Genomic DNA, 16,855 nt, shown 5'->3' on the forward strand with positions numbered 1-16,855 from the left:
TTTTAAGTACCCGTTCACACTACCGCGGCTTGTCAGGCGACTTATCCGCCTGACAAGTCGCGCTCTGTTCTGTACTATGGAACCGTTCTAATAGGAGCGACTCAAGTCGCTCCGACTTGGAAAAAGGTTCCTGTATGCTTTTATTTTAGACCTGGTAATGTGATCACTGGGTCTCTGTGCTTTCTATGCAATGCAGGCAGATCATGGCTGGGGGGGGGGAGGGGGGGCAGTACCCTGCCTTTTCACATTCGTACTTCACTCAAAAGCCCTCAGCGCTGATGCAATTGGTGGGCTCACTCTTGGGAGGAGTTCTACAGATCTAAAAGAGCCTTTATGGGTGGAGGTCAGTGTGTGGCATTGGATGTTCTAGACGGGCATTCAGACATGCAGACCACCTTATGGTAACGCCTGCATGTGATGCTGAGAATCCATGATAGGAAAAAAATGAATTTCAATGAATGTCAGGGGCGGGCAAGGGAAAGTCAGGCTGGGGAGAAAAGAGCTAGATGATGCTGGATGTCCTCTTGCTTTATGATAGCTTTTGATTGTTTGTTTGTTTGTTTTTTTGTTTTTGTTTTCTCCAGAAAAGTATATCTTGATTTCTTTGGCATTGTTGCGTTGCTTCCTCTTTGTAATGAAGATTCGCTCTCTTATACTTGGAAATGTTTGGTCAGCTGAAGCCGCTGGTTTGTTTGGCTCTGTGTGTCGCGCTAAATAATTAAATGACTTGGAAAGTGGTGTGTGTGCCGAGTCTTCTGGGAGAGGAACTACGGAGTGTGAGGAGGTCAGGCTGTGCGCACCGACATGAATAACGCATTTCACTTCAGTCTGATGTCTGCGATCCTTATCTGGGGGCACAGACTGCAATCTTCATATTTCACCTGAACATTCGCCCATCCCCCGTATTTTCGCCCCCCCCTGTCCCCCGTATATTCGCCCCCCCTGTTCCCAGTATATTCGCCCCCCCTGTCCCCCGTATATTCGCCCCCCTGTCCCCCGTATATTCGCCCCCCTGTATATTCGCCCCCCCTGTCCCCCGTATATTCAGCCTCCCCTGTCCCCCATATATTCAGCCTCCCCTGTCCCCCATATATTCGCCCCCCTCCTGTCCCCCGTACATTCGCCCCCCTCCTGTCCCGCGTATATTCGCCCCCCTCCTGTCCCGCGTATATTCGCCCCCCTCCTGTCCCCCGTACATTCGCCCCCCCCGTCTCCCGTACATTCGCGCCCCCCCCGTCCCCCGTACATTCGCGCTGTCCCCCGTACATTCGCGCCCCCCCTGTCCCCCGTACATTCGCGCCCCCCCCCCCTGTCCCCCGTACATTCGCCCCCCCCCTGTCCCCCGTACATTCGCCCCCCCCCTGTCCCCCGTACATTCGCCCCCCCCCCTGTCCCCCGTACATTCGCCCCCCCCCCTGTCCCCCGTACATTCGCCCTCCCCTGTCCCCCGTACATTCGCCCTCCCCTGTCCCCCGTACATTCGCCCTCCCCTGTCCCCCGTACATTCGCCCTCCCCTGTCCCCCGTACATTCGCCCTCCCCTGTCCCCCGTACATTCGGTCCCCTATACATTCGGCCCCCCGTCCCCTGTACATTCTGCCCCCCGTCCCCCCGTACATTCGGCTCCTGTCCCCCCGTACATTCGGCTCCTGTCCCCCCGTACATTCGGCTCCTGTCCCCCCCGTACATTCGGCTCCTGTCCCCCCCGTACATTCTGCCCCTGTCCCCTGTACATTGCCCCCCCCGTCCATTCCGCTCCTGTCCGCTGTACATTGGCGCCCCCCTGTCCTCTGAACATTTACCCTGAGCATCCCCCCCCCCATTCCCGAACATTTACCCTGGTCTCCTGACATTCTATTTAGCATTCACTGTGTATTTCTAACTCTCCACCTTACATTCATTCTGTACTCCCAATTCCAGCATTCACCCTGTACTCCTGACCATCAAATACTCCTACCATTCACCCTGTACTCCTAATTCGCCATCCCCTAGCATTCACCCTGTACTCCTGACCCCACCTTGTACTCCTGGCATTCATCCCGTGCCCCTAACATTCATCTACACTCGTGACTCTCCATCTCAGCATTCACCCTGTACTCCTAAACCTCATCTAATATTCCTAACATTCATTCTGTACTTCTACCTTTTCATCCTAAATCCTCAGTTCCCTACTGCTCATGCGCAAGTTGCGCGGCGCAATCTGGATGGTCCCTACTGTCTCTGGGATCCGTGTGTTTCCCAGCAGACACCGGGGGGGGGGGGGGGGGGTGTTCCGAAAAGCGGAGGCTCCATTTTTGTGCGAACTTCTGCTTAAAGTGATTGAAAGCTTTGTTTTTTTTTGTTTTTTTTATAAAAAAACATATACTTACCTCTACTGTGCAGTGAGACTCTTAGTAGTGTTCTCTCCCACTGTCCTTTTTTTTTGTTTTCTCATGGGCCTCTCCTTCCAGGATCTCTTCAGTCCTCCTGAATGTACCCGAGCCCCGGCCCGGGGTCACCACCCCAGACTGGGGAGACCCCCCTGAGCCCTGACAGCCTCCACACTCTCTCTCAGCTCTTCCTACCTACAAGGAGGCCTGCCCCCTGCCAATCCAAGTCTGGGATTGGTCAAGGCTCCTCAAGATGCCCCTCCTCCCCTTCCAGCACTTTCTAGAAGGAAGAGGGAGATGACAGTGATTCTACCTGTGAGTCTCCCAGCCCCGCCCTAGGCCACTCCCATCCCAGAATGAAAACAAACAGGCCTAGCTACCAGCTAGGCCTGTCTAAATTTTCCTACTCTCCAGCAAAATCCTCACTCTAGCTCCTACCTAACTAGAGGGTGCTACACTAGCATTCATTCTGTACTCCTAGCCTTCATCCTAGACTCTCCATCCTGGACTTCATTCTGTAGTCCTAGACTCTCCATCCTAAACTTCATCCTGTAGTCCTAGACTCTCCATCCTGGACTTCATTCTGTAGTCCTAGACTCTCCATCCTAGACTCTCCATCCTGTACTCCTAGACTCTCCATCATGTACTCCTAGACTCTCCATCCTGGACTTCATTCTGTACTCCTAGACTCTCCATCCTGGACTTCATTCTGTACTCCTAGACTCTCCATCCTGGACTTCATTCTGTACTCCTAGACTCTCCATCCTGGACTTCATTCTGTACTCCTAGACTCTCCAGCCTGGACTTCATTCTGTACTCCTAGACTCTCCATCCTGTACTCCTAGATGTCATCCTGTACTCCTAGACTCTCCATTCTGTACTCCTAGACTCTCCAGCCTGGACTTCATTCTGTCCTCCTCCTAGCCTTCATTCTGTACTCATTACTCTCCATCCTGCCATTCACCCTGTTCCTTTTTAGCATTCATTTTGTTTAACAACCATTCATCCTGTACTCCTAGCATTTGTCCTCTACTACTGTCTCCCCAGACTAAAGGAGGGGGTACACACTGAGAAAATCGTAAGAAAAATTCCAAACGAGGCACAATCATTTGATTTTTTTCATATAGTGTGTTACACAACTTTTGACATCCAATTCTGACTTTGCAAACTAAAAATTCTGAAAGGACAAACGGAATTTTTTTTCTTGTACGTGAACAGAACCAAACAATTTTGGTCTAATGTGATTTGTACTGTTTTCACATGGTTTACACTTGAGAAACCTTGTCCTGCACAGACTTTTCCCAGTGCCGAGCATATGGCTCTGTGCACGGTGTTGTGCTATAATATGGGTACATTGTTTGCGTACTATAGATGTGTGTTGGGGAGGAATTAACTTTTCATGGCAAAGCAAACAACACTCCTCTACCGTATGCTTTTATTGTGTGTTCTGGTGTGAATGTGCCCCTAATATCTACAGGCACTTTTAGTCCTCCTTGTTTTTTTTCCTTGCTTTCTGATTTTATAAACCTTCATGGGCACTTTAATTTCGACAACTCAACACCCACTGAAGTTCTGATAAGTGATGAGTGGTTACAAATCTGCACTCTGTTGCTGCCATCACTGAGCTGATAAGATGTGTCAGGGACTCGGCATGGGGCTGAGGTTCTCCTTTCCCTCCCTTCTTTTTTTTTTTTTTTTATATTTGATGTACGATCTCTTTGCAAAAATTCAGCCAGATGAGTCAAAATGATGTAAAAAAAAATATGTCATTGAGACACATGGTACAAAGGACACTGGTACAATCTGCAGCAACCAAATGGGTACATTTTTTAAAGGACACCTCCACCCAAAAACTTGTGTCTGTCTGGCACGCTAGTGTAAAGATCTCTCCAGCTCATCCCTTAACAATAAATTATTGGAGTTGAACTCTATGGGAAAGTAACACTTTTTTTTTTTCCTGTTTATCGGGGGGATACCCTAAAAAAAAAAAAAAAAACATGAAGTGTGGGGAAATTTCTCAGCTTGAGTCCACAAGAGAAGCGAAAAAGAGAATTCAGTGTAGACACGCCAGACCAAAAACCTAAAGCTGAACTCTGAAGGCTTGCTTTGCCCCCCCCCCCCCCCCCCCCCCACCGCAAGGGTTCAATGCTTGTATTTGCCTAATGTACCAGGAAAAAACACCCTCTTCTGCAGGTTTTAAAAGCAAAACTTTATTTTTTTGAAAGAGTAGAGAGGGATTAGATCCGTCATGTTTTTATAGCTGTCTGTGCCCCCCATTGAGGAGATTCATCCTCTTAGTCCTGTTACAGTTATCATTGAAAGTGCAATAAAAATTCTTAATTTTGGGTTGATACCCAAATACAAATCCGTTGGAAATCTTCTCATGGGGGGGCACTAGGTCTAGGGAAATCCCAGGATTCTCTCACTTTTGGAGGGATTTCCTCTCACTTCCTGTTTTGGCTATGGGGCAGGAAGTGGAGGGACCTCTCCCTAATAGGAAATGGATAGGGAAAAAAAATGATGGGGCTATAAGCCTCCCTTAGCCCTTGTACACACGGTCGGAGAATCCGTCGGAATGTGTCCTATCGGACTGTGTTGTCGGATAATCCGACTGTGTGTGGTATGCATCGGACTGATTCCATCAGAATATCCCTCGGACCAAATTTTCCAACTTGTTGGAAATATTTCCCGACCAACTGGTTCGATCGGACATACTCCGATCGCGTGTAGCGAATTTTGATCGGACCAAGTGCCACGCATGCTCAGATCAAATTCCTACATCAAAGCTATTGGCTACTAGCCTGAATGTAGTCCCATCGTAACGAAATTACATCATCACGTTCTGAATAATCGGATTTTTCGACAACTTAGTCTGACCGTGTGTATGCAACAGTTTCGGACACAATCCGACGGACAAAATCCGACGGACAAAATCTGACGGATTTGGTTGTCGAAATCTCCGACCGTGTGTACAGGGGCTTACTCTATCCAAAACGGACAAAACTTTTTTATTTTTTTATTTTTGTTATTTTAAAGCAGGAGTAAACCCTCTGACTTTTTTTTAATTTTTTTTTTAATTTTTTTTTACACCTGTAAGTCAAAAGGCATAATGAGCCAGTATATGCACCGCATACTAGCTCAGTATGAAATACTTATCTTAGAACGAGGCTACGGCATCTCACTCAGTCCACACCGAGGGAGCTGACATGTTCCCTCTGCATGTCTTCCGGGTATCGCGGCTCCGGCGCTGTGAGTGGCTGGAGCCGCGATGTCATCACTCCCACGCATACGCACGGGAGTTTTCTTCCTGGCAAGGTCTGGCATCTGCCGGACTTTCAGCCGAGAATCCCAGGTGCGCATGCGCCGCTGAAGTCAGCGGCTCATTGCGAGGGGAATATCTCCTAAACTGTACAGGTTTAGGAGATTTTCTTTTTACCTACAGGTAAGTCTTATTATAGGCTTACCTGTTGGTCAAAGTTAAAAAGTTAACTATACAATCGCTTTTAAGTCTGTTCAGCGCTTCAGCCGATGGTTGCAGCTGTGACGTCCTCGTGTACAATGCAGGAGCAACCGCTTTGCAATGTAAGAGAGGACTTTGAGGGCCCACCCACAACCTGAAGCATTGGAGAGTAGAAGTGGGCACCAGTTGCCTTGGGCATCGAGGGAGATGGTAAGTAAAAGACCCTCTTCCTGTTACCCTAGGCAAAAATTTTAAAATGTACCTTTTTAATCCTTGCAATTATTTTTATTATTATACAGGTTTTATATAGCGCCAACAGTTTAGTCAGCGCTTTACAACATGAGGGCAGACATTACAGTTACATTACAATTTGGTACAAGAGGAATCAGAGGGCCCTGCTCGTTAGAGTTTACAATCTAAAAATGAAAGTGGAACCGCACGGCATTGTTTTTTTTTTTTTGTTTTTTTTTTATTCTGAGTTCAGCTTTAAATATCAAATTTTTGTGGGGAGGTGGCCTTTCATTTCCTAATCTATTCAAGAGAAAAATAGTTTCTGGTTTTCCACAGGCAGAACACCTCCCTGTGCAAGCTTTAGATATGGGATTACAGCAGCCTTGTTCAACCAGGGTGCCTTGAGGTCTCTTCAGGGGTGCCTTGGCAAAATGCCTACAAATTGGATACAAGTCAGTGGGTGGATGAAACCTGCCACAGGTTTTCATTGTACACCATTACAACCTTCTAGCTGCCAGCCTCCTAACCTAATGACCAATGAAGTCAGTTGATAAGGAGGATGTAAGTTCCCAGCACATCATCCTAGTTTGACCCTCCCTTGCTTCTCTCCATCAGCCTTTTGAGGTCTCATTTGCTAAGTGTTGGAGAAAAACGAAGGGAGAAGAGAATACTAGTCAGCACCAATTTGCAAAAAATTTATTTGCTTTGGGAGAATAAATCACCTCCAACGTTGGGTGTCCTACGTTTAATGGTGTTGCTGCATTATGTAAAACTCTCAGAATAGTTTTTACATTTTAGGATGAGGCACTTCAAGCCTGTCCATAATTTTTGGAGGGTGCCTCAAGATTATCTATAATTTTAAAGGGTGTCTTGACTGAAAGGTTGAGAAACACTGGAATACAGCATAGCTGGCAACAGTGGTACTCTTGGTAATGCTGCCTCACCGCACCGGCGCAATAGGTTCAGTTCCCACCATGGGTGTGCATGGAACTGCTGTGCTTTGGCCAGGTTTGTGGGTTTTCTTGGGGTGTTTGGGCTTCCTCTCTGCTAAGACTATACCAGTAGGTTGACTGGTTTCTTTTTACACCAGAACTTTAAGACCCCATTCACACCTGAACGTTTTGTAGCTTGAAGCCTGAAGCTACAAAACGCTAGAGGGGAAAAAATCTATTATTCTCAATGGAGATGGTTCACATCTCCACTCCATGTCCCCTGAAGCCGAACGCCTGAAGCTCAAACAAGTTCCGGACCCTTTTTTGGCGCTCGAATTGAGCAGATTTGGGAGTTTTTCTTCTTTTAACATTGGTGACCTTTTGCCCTGCACAAAATCGCGGTAAAAACGCAGCAAAAAAGCCGCAAAATCGCGTTCAATTTGCACGATTTTCTGCTTGAAAACGCTACGCTCAGGTCTGAATGCAGCCTAAATTCCTGGTATTAAGCACTGTCGATTTACCACCATGAATGTGATCTTGTCTGATCTTGGAAGAAAAGCAAGGGTTGGGCCTTGTTAGTACTTGGATGGGAGACATTGGGGGCAAGATCTTGGTGATTCATAGGATTATTTTTTATTACAATTCCATTTTATCATTTTAGTTTTGGGTTTTAGCGCGCTGGACTTGTTATATAACTAATAGTGTTCCCACCACTCCAACACTTAGACCCCATTCACACTTGAGCGTTTTGTAGCTTGAAGCCTGAAGCTACAAAACGCTAGAGGGGAAAAAATCCATTATTCTCAATGGAGATGGTTCACATCTCCACTCCATGTCGCCTGAAGCTCAAACAAGTTCCGGACCCTTTTTTTGTCGCTCAAATTGAATAAATCGACAGTGCTTAATACCAGGAATTTATATAGAGGCATATACACTCGGACAGAATAAAGAGTCCCACCAGCAATGATGAGAAAATGGTATGAACTTCTCAGGCCATCACCATCAATCACTTGTAAAGTGTCCCAGGTGTCATTGGTCACACACAAGGCTTACCAAATAATGTGATCCTCCATGTAAGAGTGGTCACATGCGCATAGTGAAATTCCCCCAGGGAAAGGTCGCTCTCTTTAGCCTCCACTCTTTCAAAGAGACGCCAGGAATTTTGCTGTCAGTTGTCACCTTATACACCTGCAACTTGCAGGGAACCGCTGCACCACTGGGACTGATGCATACATAAGCCCTTGTACACACGGTCGGAGAATCCGTCGGAATGTGTCCTATCAGACCGTGTTGTCGGATAATCCGACTGTGTGTGGTATGCATCGGACTGATTCCGTCGGAATATCCATCGGACCCAATTTTCGAACTCGTTGGAAATATTTCCCGACCAACTGGTTCGATCGGACATACTCCGATCATGTGTAGAGAATTTTGATCGGACCAAGTGCCACGCATGCTCAGATCAAATTCCTACATCAAAGCTATTGGCTACTAGCCTGAACGTAGTCCCATCGTAACGAAATTACGTCATCACGTTCTGAATGATCGGATTTTTCGACAACTTAGTCCGACCGTGCAACAGTTTTGGACAAGATCCAACGGACAAAATCCGACGGATTTAGTTGTCGAAATCTCCGACCGTGTGTACAGGGACTAAGACACTCCACATAGCGTAAAACCAACAATAAAAATTATTTATTAAGTCTAAGCACTCACAAACGTCCAGAAGTGACACAGCAGATCACATGGTACAGAAACATGGAATTCCAGCATCAAAGATGGCCACCATTCCTTTGCACATGCTCAGTAGCAGACACAGATACATGCCCATTGTAAGCTCCTCTGGAGCAGAGATTGATAATTGCTGAAGAACATGTCATGGTTGTAGCACAGTGGGCAATTTTGGTTGGGAGACAGTAGAATGTTAGCTGATGCACCACATTTGTTTTCTTTGTAAGTTGAATATGTTGTGACTGTGGTAGTAAATTAGATTGTAGTTTTCTTCCTGGAGCTATAGGTAGAATGGTTACCTAGATAGCAAAGGCACATATCTATAGAGTTCAACCAGAAGACATAAATTAAAAATGTAATTCATCATAACCCTACTCCTTCATCTGATCCAGAGGAAGGCAAACAAAATCCTTATAGCATTCCCTCTCATTTCCTCCGACTGGGAAAGTGTCTTCCCCATCCCCTAAAGCGGTCAAATACTCTACTGGATGAACAATAAGCAGAGTTCTTTTTTTTAAATAAATATTATCCAGCTTAATTTTGTGCATTTAGAAACCTATCTAGCCTTATTTTGAAGCAATCTACAAAAGTAGCTAGGTGGTAGGCTCCTCTGGGGTGGGGGTAGAATGTAGAATTCTTGGAGGCATGGACTTGTTCGAATAGTTGTGCTTTTCGGACCAATCTATTTAAGGGTTGGCAGGAATGAACCTGAGTTGATGCAAACCCAGAAGGAACTTGTCAGTGCCAGCTGAATTGGGGCATTATTTAGCTGCATGGACAGCTTCTGGTAGGAAGTTGTCAGTGTGGCCAGAATAGGTCAATGATGTCGCAATCATTGTCGCCCCTTTGTGCAGCTGTGACCAAACCACAGTTGTTGGGGGCCAACCCATTTCCTTTTTGGGTTACACCAAACATGGGTTCAGACTGCATCTAAGCTTATCCCTATTGGTTGGACATTGCCAGGTCCTGGCCATAGCTTGTGATATTCAAACAAGAAGTAGACCGTGTTTTCATATCCTCGGGGTGGGGGGTGGGCAGGCAGACGAGTTTTCCAGGTGTTGAAAACAGTAATTTTTTCTCAGAGTAGGATTAAATTAGGCTAGAAAGTTTGACTCCTCTAGGGTGGGGATAGAATGTTGAATTCTCTGGGGCAGGGACTAATATAAATAGTTGTGCTCTTCATACCAGTCAGGGGTGGTCAGTAAGGAAGCTTTTGGTGCCAGCCAAAGCTGGGACTAGTTTGGCCACATGGACGACTGTCGGTAGGAAGCTACCATTGTGGCCATAACTGATTAATGACATCAATGATGTCACAAACATCCCCACCCGTTTGTGTGTGTTTGTGTCTGTATACCTGTGACCAGGCTGCAGATTTGGCCAATGTAGATGGTCTCCTCCTGGGTTCCACCAAACATGGGCTTGCATTAAAAACAAGTTCATCCCTAGTGGTCAGATATTGCTAGGGTCTGTCCCACCTGGGCTGTAGCTTGTGGTGATCAAGCAAGAAGCGGACCACGTTTTTGTATATTCTCGGGGACGCACATGTTTCCCAGGTGTTGGAAGCAAGCATTATTGCACACACAGCAGGTATAGATTGGGCTAGAAGGTAGACCTCTTTGGGGCGGCGGTAGAATGTAGAGTTCTCTGGGGCAGGGACTAATACAAAAAAAGTTGTGTTCTTCATAGCACTCTACTTAGGGTGGTCAGTAAGGAAGCGATCAGTGCCAGCCTTTACTGGGGGGCCAAATTTGGCCACATGGACAGCTTCTGGGAAGGAAGTTGTAATTGTGCCCATATTAGCTCAGTGATCTCAACGTCACAAGCATCTCCTCCCCTTTCAGCATGTGCAACTGTGACCAAGTCATAGCTAATTGGGTCAATGCAGACATTTTGCACCTGAGTTCTGGGGCTCACATGAAAACCAAGCTCTTTGCAAGTGGTCGGGCACTGCCAGGTTCTGCTCCAGCTGGGCCATAGCTTGTGGTGATCAAGAAGTGAATCATCTTTCATATCCTGGGGGGCACGCAACAGTTTTCCAGTTGTTGGAAGCGATCATTATTGCTCATAGGGTTTTTCCAGTTTATTTCCTAATGAAAAAGGAGGTTCTGAGGCACAAATGATGCCACATGTCAACAATGGTTTCACATGGAGAATCTGGTTGGGTTAAAAGTCTTGCTAAACCCAAGAGCCTGCATTCACTATATCTGGTCTCCCACAGTACAAAGAACATGGAAATGCAATATTACTAAATAAAAACTGCTAAATGCCGTTTCTCATCATCGCCAGTATATAGCATGCTTGTGATTTCTGAATCTCAGGTCGATCACTAGTTATGGCTTGTAAGGGGAGTTTTCATTCTCCTCTGACTGTCCTGCAGGACCCCTGACCCTCTGTCTGGACAGTGTTGATTGGCCCTGGGCTGATCACAAGCACCTTCCCCCCCCCCCCCCCCCAAAAAAAAAAACTCTCTAGCAATATACCCCAAACTGAGCATGTGCAGAGTGCCTCCAAGGCTCTGTACTATTAGGAAGTGGATTGTGGACAATAAAAGAAGGGGAGAATCAGAGGACAGGATCAAACAGCCTTTTTACACAATGGGGAGGATAAAAGCCCTTAGTCTGTATATGCAGTAAAGTATGTTCGCTGTGGAACCTGAGTTTACTGTTGTGGGTTTAGTGACACTTTAAGGGTGGAAGGACGAGTCTTTCAGTGGACTGTTTGCCTGTCGTCAGAAGCGTGTGGTCACCCCCTTACAACATATCAGATGTCAGAATTTGTAAAACGAGCACGTACAGTTATTTGGCGGAGGAGTAGTCTTGTGCGGTACCTGGCGTACCCTTCCAGCATCATTTATTTAAATGAGGATCATTCTGTTCTGCACAAAGGACATTTTGCCTGCAGCTCCAATAGGTCGTTAATGTGATATGTCGCATGGAAATTTAAACTGGACTCTGTCTTCCCTTTTGTGGTTTGCTACATTTTCCTGATCTCTGGTGTTTTTTTTTTCTTATCTTCAGGTGCTCCAGAAATTGGGGAAAGCGGACGAGACGAAAGACGAGCAGTTTGAACAATGCGTGCAAAACTTCGGCAAACAGCTGGTGAGTGCCCACGAAATGCGCTGGTTTTATACCGCTCACTTTACCCACGTGGGGCCCGCCCACCATACATGTACTGCGACAGGACGGCCGCTCTGTGCCAGATCACGTACTGCGTGTGCAATCTGACACTTCCGGGTCTGGGGCGCCCGCCGCCGGCGACCCGCTCCTGCTGTGATCACACGCAGCCGGAGCCCAGCAGACTCTATGTCTGCCACACCCACTGATTACACAGACAAGATATTTGGGGGGCACACCCTGAAAAAAAATGCATAAAGATGGTGCTGCCATAAGACCACACAACAGAAACAACAGAAAGAAAAACAGAAACAAAATATTACAACGCACACATACAAAACTTAGTTTTGCATGTGTGTGCTGTAATATTTTGTCACTGATTACACAGGACACAGGCAGAACGACAATCTGCCTATGTAAACAAGGCCATTCTGTCAGAGGGGACAGCATGGATCCTGTGTTTCTGCAAAGACATGGATCTATGCCATCCCCCCCCGGAGAGTAAGCACCAGATAGGCACACGGTTAACCTCTTTGCAGCCAGTGTCATTAGTACAGTGGCAGTGCATATTTTCTGTGTCACCGGTCCCCAAAAAGTGTCAGAAGTCCGATTTTTTTCCACCACAATATCGCAGTCCTGCTATTAGTCGCTGATCGCCACCATTATAAAGATAAATTTAAAAGTATTAATCTCCCATAGTTTGTAGGAGCTATAACTTTTGTGCAAACTAATAAATAAATAAATATATATATATATATATATATATATATATATATATATATATATATATATATATATATATATATACATACATACATACATACATACATACATACATACATACTTTAAAATATGTTACTTTTTATTAGTTTTTTTTTCACAAAATTGTCACTTTTTTCATTTATTATTTATTTATACATTTTTTTATAGCACAGAGGTGATCAAATACCACCAAAAGAAATCTCTATTTGTGGGGAAAAAGTACCGCAAATGGGTACAGCATCGCATGACTGCGCAATGGTCAGTTAGCCCCGGAAGAATTTACCCCCTTCCTGACCAGAGCACTTTTTGTGATTCGGCACTGCGTCATTTTAACTGACAATTGCACAGTCGTGCGACGCTGCACCCAAACAAAATTGCCGTCCTTTTTTTCCCCCACAAATAGAGCTTTCTTTTGGTGCTATTTGATTACCTCTGCGTTTTATTTTTTATTTTTTGCGCTATAAACAAAAAAGACCGTCAATTTAAAAAAAAAAAAAAAACATTGTGTACTTTTTGCTATAATAAATATCCCTTTTTTTCTTTTTTTTTAAAAGAGTGCAATTTTTTTTTCACAGTTTTTAGGCCAATATGTATTCTTCTACATATTTTTGTTTAAAAAAAAAAAAAAATCTCAATAAGCTTATATTGACTGATTTGCACAAAAGTTATAGCGTCTACAAAATAGGGGATAGATTTAGAGCATTTTTTTTCTTATTTTATTTTTTTCCTGGTAATGGCGGCGATCTGCGATTTTATATCGGGACTGCGACATTATGGCGGACACATTGGACACTTTTGACACATTTTTGGGACCATTGGCATTTATACAGCGATCAGTGCTATACAAATGCACTGATTACTGTAAAAATGTCACTGGCAGGACAGGGTTTAACACTAGGGAGCGATCAAGGGGTTAACTGTGTTCCTTGTGTGTGTGTTCTAACTGTAGGGGGAGGCGACTGACTAGAGGAGATGACAGATCGTGGTTCCTGGCTAATAGGAACTCATGATCTGTCTTTCCTCGCGGAACAGGGATTTGTGTGTTTATATATACACATACACACACACACACACACACACACACACACACACACACACACACACACACACACGTACATCCCTGTTCTGCCTCATGTGCCCTCGATTGGTTGTGACCGGCAGTCATCGCGGCCGTTGGCCACCAGCATCGGCACCCCCTCTGGCAGCGGCCGCTTAAAGGAGCCGTCGTACAGCTACGACGGCTCGTGGGATCGTGTCAACCCGCCGCAGTATGACGGTATAATGATGGCGGCTGGTCGGCAAGCGGTTAAGGAGAGTAAATCTTCCGGAGGGCAAGTGGTTAAAAGGGCACATTGCCTTTCTTAGAGATACAAGTGGAAGTTCTGGTTACAGAAATGTGTAGCACATACCCAAACCCATGGCTACGCTAAAGACTTGCTCCTTACATCACACAGACAACCCATTTGTTGGCTACCATGGCCCGTCTTCACTCTCTGTCAAAAATATAAAAAATCTAAGCCGCACTCCAAAACTTGGCTCTTCTTTTTTGTGTTTTAATCATTTTGTCAAAGCCTGCATACAACGTCTCCACCCGAAAGCAACCTTCCTTGATGTGCTGCACCACCGCTGGCTTGCTCCCAAGCATAGGAGACTTCAAAAATGACTTCACACAATGTCTCCACCCAAAAGCAACCTTCCTTTTGACGCGTTTCTCCACTGATGGCTGGCTCACAAGGACGGGGGACTTCAAAGATGGCTTCACACAATGTCTCCACCCGAAAGCAAACTTCCTTTTATGTGTTTAACCACTGCTGGCTGGTTCAAAAGGATGGGGGGGACTTCCAAAAAAAAGACTTGGCACAATGTCTCCACCTGAAGATAAACTTGGACATATTTCACCACTGCTGGCTTTCTCACAAGAACGGGGCACTTCTCCTATCCTTATGAGCAAGCCAGTATTAGAGAAATGCATCAAAGGAAGGTTGGTTTTGGGTGTGCTGTCTTTTTTTTTTTTTGACAATTGTACACGGAAAGAGACAAAATTTGGCGTGCGGCTTATGTTACAGAAATGTGTAGTTTTGAGAGGACCAAACTTTTACTGGACGATATAACGGGATTTCTTCTATTGTCTAAATGCTGTAGGAACGGTGTAATGCATTTGAATGCTGTATAAGTTCCATAATTCATTAAGAGGTTATATGCAGCAGTTATAGATCCTCAGTAATGTAACAAAAATGGAAATTGCTAGGAGAACCGAATACAACTTTATTCCAATAAACGTCACAGGGACAAAATCCATAAAGTACCCAATGCTTTTTATAGGTCCAAGAGCACCTCCATCAGGGCTAGAAAAAAAATAACAACATAAGGACATCTCCCAATTAATCTGATGGCAAGACATTATCCCCTTCCCTGGGTCATAGTTAAACCATATACCCATTGGCCAACAGTAATGGAAGTGTCTAAATGAATGTACAAGAATAGTAATTCATACCATGTAAAAAAGTGTGTGTGTATATGATATGATATATATATATATATATATATATATATATATATATATATATTTATTATTATTTATTATAATTTTTTTTTATTATTATACACGATTATATAGCGCCAACAGTTTATGCAGCGCTTTACAATGTATAGGGGAGGACAACACAATTACAGTACAGTTCAGTACAAAAGGTACAGGAGGGCCCGGCTCGTAGAGCTTACATTTCGCAGGGGTCTCAAACTGGTGGCCCTCCAGCTGTTGCGAAACTACAAGTCCCAAGAGGCATTGCAAGGCTGACAGTTAGAAGCATGACTCCCAGAGGCAGAGGCATGATGGGACTTGTAGTTTTGCAACAGCTGGAGGGCCGCCAGTTTGAGACCCTCTGTTTTAAAGGGAGGGGGTGGTGGTACAAAAGGTAATAGCTACAGAGAATTATTTGATGTGGGGGTGGCTCGGGGACAGTTGTTAGCTGGGTGTGGGATAGGCTTCCCTGAATAAATGTGTGTGTGTGTGTGTGTGTGTGTGTGTGTATGTATGTATGTATGTATGTATGTATGTATGTATGTATGTGTGTGTATATAATATATATATATATATATATATATATATATATATATATATATATATATATATATATATATATATATATATATATATATATATAATATACATATACTGGCTGATTATACATACATATATTTATATTACACACACATTATTTATATATATATATATATATATATATATATATATATATATATATATATATATATATTAGGGCTGCAACTAACGATTATTTTCATAATCAATTAGTTGGTTGATTAATCGGTTAATAACCTTAAAAAAAAAAAGTGGCTCAAATTGACGTTCATTTTCAACCACAGTGAGGGGAAAATTTGGAAATAGAAAACTTCTTGGTCAAAGGACTTTTCAGACAGTGTATGTGTTTTTTGTTCAGAAATGAAGTGAAAATTTCAAACAAAATTCTTTCATTCAGCGAATGTACAAAGATTTTTCATCTGAATATTCTCACCTGAAAATTCATCTGTGTGGCCAGCATAAGTCTCGGGACACACCTATGCAGTTTTTGCTTTTTATCTGTTTCTGCAGTGCTTTTTGCTGTGCGTTTTTGATTTTTGTGCATGTGATTTTAATGCAATTTGCATTTTTTTTTTTGGGCAGATTAAAAAACACAAATTGCTTCAAAAAACGCATTACATGCTTTTCTGCAGCTTCTCCATTGAAGTATATTGAACCAAAAAAGCACTGTTTTGCGTTAAAAGTCCCCGACCCTTTCCAAATATGCAGCGGCTGAAAAAGCACAGATATGAGCGTGTCCCATAGGAAACCATGTAAATGAGCTGTAGTGCGTTTTTGCAGAAAGCAGCAATAAACACATAGATGTGAACCAGGCCTAAGATGTTTAGTAACATAATGGGGTTAAAAAGACAAAAATTAGCCCTTTATAGTATAAAAAAGAAGATAATCACTACTGGAAGGGGTTAATTTTTTTTTTTTTTACTGTAGAACAGTGAATGTACTATCTACAGTAGTGATTATATTTTTGTACTATAAAGGGCTCATTTTAGTTTTTTTTTTTAACCCCATTATGTTACTGGCCTATTAATCGATTATGAAAATAGTAATCAATTAATTTCATAATCGATTAGTGGTTTCAGCCCATATATATATATATATATATATATGTTAAAACATGGATGTGTCAGTGCAGTAGACATGTCAGTAGAGCAGAGATTG

General features: G+C 44.0%; 1 protein-coding gene across 10 annotated transcripts in view; it reads left to right on the forward strand.

Moving 5' to 3' along the window:
• Positions 1–16,855, forward strand: part of BIN1 (bridging integrator 1) — a 183,519-nt gene that overhangs the window by 67,984 nt on the left and 98,680 nt on the right. For all 10 annotated transcript variants that reach the window (XM_077449657.1, XM_077449659.1, XM_077449655.1 and 7 more), the window contains exon 2: positions 11,740–11,820. In XM_077449657.1, coding sequence (XP_077305783.1) covers positions 11,740–11,820 — 81 coding nt within the window. The remainder of the gene's footprint in view (positions 1–11,739; positions 11,821–16,855) is intronic.

This window comes from Lithobates pipiens, unplaced genomic scaffold, assembly GCF_037356315.1.
Source record: "Lithobates pipiens isolate NorthernLeopardFrog02 unplaced genomic scaffold, aLitPip1_a1.2 Scaffold_22, whole genome shotgun sequence".
Lineage (NCBI taxonomy): Eukaryota > Metazoa > Chordata > Amphibia > Anura > Ranidae > Lithobates > Lithobates pipiens.